Source organism: Leptidea sinapis, chromosome 43 (genome assembly GCF_905404315.1).
Source record: "Leptidea sinapis chromosome 43, ilLepSina1.1, whole genome shotgun sequence".
Classification (NCBI taxonomy): Eukaryota; Metazoa; Arthropoda; class Insecta; order Lepidoptera; family Pieridae; genus Leptidea; species Leptidea sinapis.
The window spans coordinates 4,353,923-4,361,320 of record NC_066307.1 but is presented as its reverse complement, the minus strand read 5'-3'; the positions used below and the strand labels follow the sequence as shown (position 1 = coordinate 4,361,320).

Below are 7,398 nucleotides of genomic sequence, written 5' to 3'. Positions count from 1 at the left end.
CAGCCTAAGAAGCGGGGCCGTGTTGGGCGCGTGATCGGCACGGTGCTCCGGATCAGGCAGTGGTCCGACGATCCCAGAGGAGGGTCAACAGAAACTAGGTAGCCGTCCGGATGTGAGGTCAACAGAAGGTCCAACAGTGAAGGTGTATGATCTTGCATATCTGGGATTCGCGTTGGCGCAATAACCAGTTGCGTCAGACCATATGCTAAGGCGAAGTCGTGAACAGATCTCCCTGCATGATCGGTGGTACGTGAGCCTAGCCATTCGGCGTGGTGGGCGTTAAAATCGCCAAGAAACACGATCTCTGCAGTGGGGATCTGCTCCAACACGGAATCTGTAGCCATTTGGATGTGTTCGAGGAGCCGGTCAGTCTCTGTCAGTCAATTCGAGCTGCTCTGCGTTGCACGCGGTCAAATAGATCGAGCTGATACTGGGGTGCGCCAGACCAGAGATGACAGCAATACTCCATGTGTGGCCGGACCTGCGCTTTGTAGAGTGCTAGAATGTGGGCTGGCTTGAAGTATTGCCGTGTTCTATTGATGACGCCCAGCTTCTTCGAAGCCCATTTGGCTTTGCCCTCCAGATGGCCACGAAATTGGCAATCGCTCGAGATTTCGAGACCCAGTATTCCGATACTAGACGAGGCTTTAAGGGAAGTGTTGTCGAAGAGCGGTAATACGACAAATGGGGTTTTTTAGTGGTAAACGCGCAAACTTGAGTCTTCTGGGGGTTGAATTGGACAAGGTTTAATTTACCCCATTCCGCGACCATCTCGAGAGAGGACTCGATAGAAGACACAAGTTTCTCCCGGCACTGGTCGACGATTTCCCGAGAGAGACCTGCATGGCCCGTGTATACGGCATCACCAGTGCTGTCGTCTGCATAGCAATGGATGTTGGAGGTGTCCAACATATCATTGATTTGCAGAAGACACAGCGTGGGAGATAGCACACAGCCTTGGGGCACTCCAGCATTCACGGGCTTTGGGTTCGAGCAATATCCGTCGACAACGACCTGTATGCTGCGCCCAGTGAGGAAGCCGGAGGTCCACTTGCACAAGCTCTCGGGAAGCCCAAATGATGGAAGTTTTGAGAGGAGCGCCTTGTGCCATACACGATCAAAGGCCTTCGCTATATCCAGGCTAACTGCCAGGCCTTCCCCCTTGCTTTCAATAGCCGCCGCCCGTCTATGTGTTAGGTATACAAGAAGATCTCCTACCAACCGACCATGGCGAAAGCCGTACTGTGGGTCGTTGATCAACTGGTGACCCTCTAGATATACCAAGAGCTGGCGGCTGATTATGCTCTCCATGATTTTGGAGAGCAGGGAGGTAATAGCAATAGGCCTGTAGTCTGCCGGATCCGAACTGTCTCCTTTTTTTGGATCGGATGGACAAGGGCTGGCTTCCATGAGTTAGGGACTACGCCTTTGGAATAAGAGTGCCGGAATAAACGCGTTAGCACCGGCGTCAACTCAGGGGCACACGTTCTAAGCACGATTGGAGAAATGCCATCCGGCCCGCTCGACTTGTTGACGTCCAACGAAAACAGCGCTCGCCTATCATTTTTCTGTCTGAACTGTAATTCAGGCATAGAGCTCTGACACCGCGGGATGGTCGGCGGTGTTTTTCCGTTGTCGTCAAGAGTCGAGTTGGAGGCAAAAAGAGCGCAAAGGAGATCAGCTTTCTCTTTTGCCGTATGGGCCAGGGTGTCATTTCTCATGTAAAACGGCAGCAGGGACTGCTGGTTGAAGTTACTAAGAGCAGCTTTCGACAACGACCAGAACTTGCGTGTTCCGGTCGGGTAACTGGAAAGCTGCTCGCCGATTTTGACGACGTGCTTCGATTTCGCACGGGCGATTTGCCGCTTATAAAATCTGGAGGCACGGTTATATTTCCTCTTAAGAACTTTGCAGTTCGGATCCTTTGTACCCAGCGCCGCAACCCAAGTTCGATACGCCTGTTTTTTTCAGCAGGATGCTGCTTTAACTGACGCATTGAACCAGGGCTGTGATCTGCCACCGGTCGGTACTACAGAGCTTGGCATAAAAATCTCCATGCCCTGTAGTATCACATCGGTTACTGGAACGGCGCAGGCACTAGGATCGTCAGAAGGGAAACAAACCTCGCCCCGAGGGTAGGATGCAAAAAAGGAACGCATCCTATCCCAATCTGCTGACTTGTAGTGCCAAACGCGGTGGGTCGCTGGTGGTCTACAACGTTGGCGTCGGATAGGCACTACACTCTTGACCAGGCAATGGTCGGACGTTCCGAGAGGGGCGTCGACAAAGACCTGATAACCATCGGGATGTGTAGTCAGCTGAAGATCTAATAAGGACGGCATGTGGCTATCCACATCCGGGAGCCGCGTTGGCGACTCAACCAATTGGGACAGACCATACGCCAATGCAAAATTATGCACAGATCGCCCTGCGTAGTCTGTAGTGCGTGACCCAAGCCATTCGGCTTTGTGCCCGTTGAAATCACCCAAGACTACGATTTCAGCGGAGGGAATCTGTGCAGGCACGTCGTCAATTGCCGCTTGAACGCAGCCCATGAGATGATCGGTTTCTGCGTTACCACTATGGGACCTGTAGACACACGCATAGATGCGGACGCGGTCCTCTAAATCTACGCGGAGCCATAGAGTAGACAGGTCCCTACCCTCAAAATTGCCGAGACGGCGACAGCAGATATCCTCCCTAACGTACACACATACCCCGGCATGAGGCATGAAATTATGCTCAATTTTGTACCCGGGGTACGTTAAATATGATGTATGGCTAGGTCGAGTTATCTGCGTCTCCGTAAGGAAACACAAGGCCGGCTGCGCCGTCTCAAGGTGGCCTCCGGTCCTCGACACTAACCTATGCGAGACATAGCGGCACTAGGCTGCTACTTCACGCCGGTATTCTGTGCGAGTGTGGTAATTAACCCGGACGAGTCTGGCCCGATTATGCTGACGTCATAAGATGGCAGCGTGACTCTCCCACTTCTAAAAAGCCCTTAATCGTCTCTTACGACACCCATGGGCCTGGGACTCCCCTATTATTTTTACGCTCCGGGGAAAGCACAGGGCAAACTTGTTGTATATGATCACCCACTTTGAAAAGATGAAAGCACGAAAAAGACGAAAGTAATGGTAATAGAGGTTGATGACCTTAATGGTTAAGGTTTGAAGGGTCTGAGGTCAAAAATCAAAGGCAATCTGCAAATAGTTTGCACATAATTTTCAAAAGTAACCTAGCATAACCTCAAATGAGAAAGATAAATATAAATAAGACGACTACTTATAACGCTTCGGGGTTGAAGGGGGAGTTGCGTATAGAGATACGTCCTTTCCCCCTCCTTCACCTTCACCTTGGATGCGTATTACTACTGCAGACTCCGTTAGTTTTGATACTGGAAGTCGTAGTATAAAAATTTACCTTAATTTTCATCGTATCCATCTTTAATTTTAAAGCCTAGCTAAAATAACGATCGTAAGTCATATAATCTTATGTTGCATTTTTTTATAATGAATCTAGAATGTCACTTTATTATTTAACACAGGTTTTTATAAATTATTTTTGTTGATTCCCTACTATCCACCTAAACGTGGTGCTTATATTTTCTATAAATCTAACCATCCTGTCTCAATAAATTTAGAACTGACAAGTGACAACTGACGCATGACAGTTTTTGTTTTGATAGGTAGTTCTTGTAAGTTGTAATATTCTTCGTAAGTTTGGTCAATAGTTGTTTTGATAACACTATTATTTTTGTCTTTCGAATTTCGTTATTGTACAAGTTTGTGTAAGTTTATGGTGCTTTTTCTTTCAATACATATATAAAGAATTTACTTCCAAAATGTCTTCCTGGAAGAAAGCCGCAAAAGCAAATCAAAAAACCCATAAAGAGAGACATCAGCCAGAGTCTCGCAAACATTTAGGTCTTCTGGAGAAAAAGAAGGATTACAAGAAACGTGCTGATGATTATCATAAAAAGGGAGATACTCTAAAGCTCATACGAAAGCGCGCACTTGATAAGAACCCCGATGAATTCTATTTCCACATGATCAACTCTAAGGTTAAGGATGGTGTAAGTATTAGGTTATGATATAATCTTTCAGCTTATGGACAAGTTTTTTGTTTTAGTTTTTTTTTAAGTGCTAAATTTTTTTAAATACATATTATATCATATTAGGTAGTGATTCATTATTTAATTTTTCTTAAAGTGGTTTATAATCACCTCTATTTGTATATTTTAAGATACATCATGAATATGAAAAAGATGACGTACACAGCACTGAACAGATCAAGTTAATGCAGACACAAGACATAAAATACATTAATATGAAGAGGACTATGGAGACACGGAGAATTCAAAGACTACAGGTTTGTCTATTATGTTCCCAATATTTATTTAAAAGGCCGGCAATGCTCCTGCGATTTCTCTGGTATTGCAAGAGAATGTTTGGGGCGGTGATCACTTAACATCAGGTGACCTATTTTTTATGAAAGTTATTTACAAATCACTGTTGCTAGTAAGTCATTTCATGTCCCTAAATGAGAAATCTAATGAAAATACTATGAATTCATTATTCCACTCAGACCAGCGTGATTATGGCGAGTGCTATCAATGTGTATTATTTTATGTGTGTTAATAGATTGCCTATAATTTGGATGATTTGAGTGAATCTATCTGAAAGCTATTGAAACACATACATAGACCATGCAAAATAATCAAATAAGGGTCACACCTTTTTTTCTTTCTTTCGATTATGGAAGGTTAAAATGTAGTGACTGTTGTTTAATGAATTATTTGTTACAAATTCTTAGAACTTGTTAGGTCCAGAGTCAGAGACCAAAGACAGCTTTTATATTTTGTTGTCCCATAGTTTGTCAGCAAATGTAGCCACCAATACCTTTTGTTTTTGTATATTATTTAGCTTGATAGGTTCAATGTATGTTTTGGAGTTAAATTTAATGCTACAGATTGATATTCTGAGTGCCAACTGTATTTACTAAAAGATACTGCTTAATGGTCGACAGGACATTACACTGATGGAGGAAAGAACTATACTATGTATATTAGAACAAAATTAGTGAACAACTCTTTGTTCAAATATTTATAACAGCATGGTATAAACATAATTACATATAAACTGTATGTTTGTATACTTTTTTCTATAATTACTTTCAGATATAATGTCAAAATTACAGTCGACTAATTGTCATTTTCAAGTTTTTGAACACCATACTTTTTTAACTCTCATTTGAACCAAGGAGAAGTGTATGGCTGTAGGACCATCATGTTATGGCTTATAGAAATAGTATGTCATAAGTTTTTAAATTATCTGATTATTATTATAATTTTTTTCAGTCAAACCTACACATGACAGATCTGGCCGACTCTACACCAAACACACATGTTTTCTTTGTTGATGAAGATGAAGAGAAGAACTTCGACATTGCCAAGAGACTTGACACACATCCTGCACTTATCAATAGAAAATCAAACAGACCAAGATTGTCAGATCTTCATAAATTGAACTTACCTGCTGTAGATAAAAAGGTAAGAAAATATAACATTAATGTTCACATGTCTCGAATTTAAGTCTATATATATAAAAATGAATTGCTGTTCATTAGTCTCACTAAAACTAGAGAACGGCTGGACCGATTGGGCAAATTTAGGTCTTGAATTATTTGTGGAAGTCAGAGAAGGTTTAAAAGTGAATAAATATGAAAATACTGCTTAATTAAATAAAAACAACAAATTTGTTTTTCCTTTGATGTGTCCATAAATAATTTCTATGAGAGAATTTATTGACGCACGGTTTGACAGTTCTGCTGTGAAACAATTTCATTATGACAGCAGGGTGGATATTTTACGAAGTAATAACGTCTGTCGGGTCAGCTAGACCCTATTACAGTACTTAATATTTATTTTAAACGAAAGTATATTCTGTTGTATCATACAAGTTTATATATTTCACATTTAATATGACTAATGTCTACATTGGCCCATTGTATTGGTGCCGTGACATGATCAATAAATTTGAGGCAGGCTTGTCTCGGCGCGTGTATGTCAAAGTGAATACTGGATTAATCATAACGATCCTGAAACATAGTGTCAGTCAACAGTTTGGCTGTTCCAAATGAATCAACACCTACCAAAGTAGTGTTTTAGAAGCAAAAATTTGATTTGCTAGTTTCCTCACTGTGACGGGGATACTTAGTGTCGATTCCATTACAAAATAAAATGCTAAATGGTATACTACAAAATGCTTGCCAGAAATTTCACTGCACTGAGTGACAGGCAACCGAATATGTTCGTGCACTTTCCGCTCAAAACAAGAGACTTCCTGGATACCACACCTGTCAAAGTCACCAGTAACCCTCCTTACAGTTATGATATAGCCCCATGTGATTTCTTTTATTGCATAAAATAAAAAAATTAAGTGAAAAGGATCCAATTTTCGCAAGATGCGCTTACAGCATTTGAGAAGGCCCTAGAAGAGGTGTATGAGGCAGACTGGAAAAAGTGTTTCCAAAATTGGTTTTTACGGATGAGACATAGAGCCTGGTGGAGAGGGCTTTATTTATATTAAATCATTATATGTCAATTTTTAAAGCCATGCACATCTATTGTGCCACACCTGCATTGCTATGTTAACTTAATTGTTTCCCCAAGATATCCTTCATTTTTTCAACCACATCTAAACTATTTTAAAAAAAAATATTCCAATTTGTTCCAGACATTGGATTTTGCCTCGAATATAAAAGAAAAGTCATACAAAGAGTTGTCAAAGAGGATAGAAAGAGAGAAACTTTTAACTGTAGTACAACAGAAGATGGAACTGAAGCGACATCTGAATGATGCCAGAATTATGAAGCCCAAGAAGATACAATGTGGGACTGCAGTCTCTGCCCCGGTCTATAAGTTCCAGTACATCAGGAAGAAATAAAACTTTATATTTTTTTTTATATTTTTTTATTTCTTTATTAAGTTATACATTTGATCTCAATAATAAAAATATGTCTGTGGTTGCCTACAGAATTCAAGATGGTTGAATTCACTGTGAATTAAATACATACAAACCAACATTTATTAACAATTTTCAGTCTTCATAAGACTTTGTACGAAACTATAGACTATAAATTAAATTCAATACTGTCCTAAATATATCTCACTGTTGTCATTACTACTAGTTTGGTACGAGCTGGAGGCTCTTGTAAATATGTGAATATTATCTCAATGGGTATTTTAAGACACCAAGGTTAGCAGATCACAATATCTCAAATGTCATTTATTTGTCATAGTAATATAAGTTTTTTGCTTGTACACATTAAAAAGAAGAGAGAATCAATACTAGGGTATATGCATATTTTTATTCGGTAATTCGTAATTGTTTA

General features: G+C 40.9%; 1 protein-coding gene across 1 annotated transcript; it reads left to right on the top strand.

The window, feature by feature from the left end:
* Nucleotides 1–3,703: 3,703 nt before the first annotated feature.
* Nucleotides 3,704–6,967, top strand: LOC126977027 (probable U3 small nucleolar RNA-associated protein 11). The gene is made up of 4 exons (XM_050825682.1): nucleotides 3,704–4,078; nucleotides 4,249–4,374; nucleotides 5,363–5,554; nucleotides 6,741–6,967. Exons 1-4 carry the CDS (start codon nucleotides 3,848–3,850, stop codon nucleotides 6,948–6,950), a joined length of 759 nt encoding a protein of 252 aa, XP_050681639.1. The 5' UTR covers nucleotides 3,704–3,847; the 3' UTR covers nucleotides 6,951–6,967.
* Nucleotides 6,968–7,398: the final 431 nt, after the last annotated feature.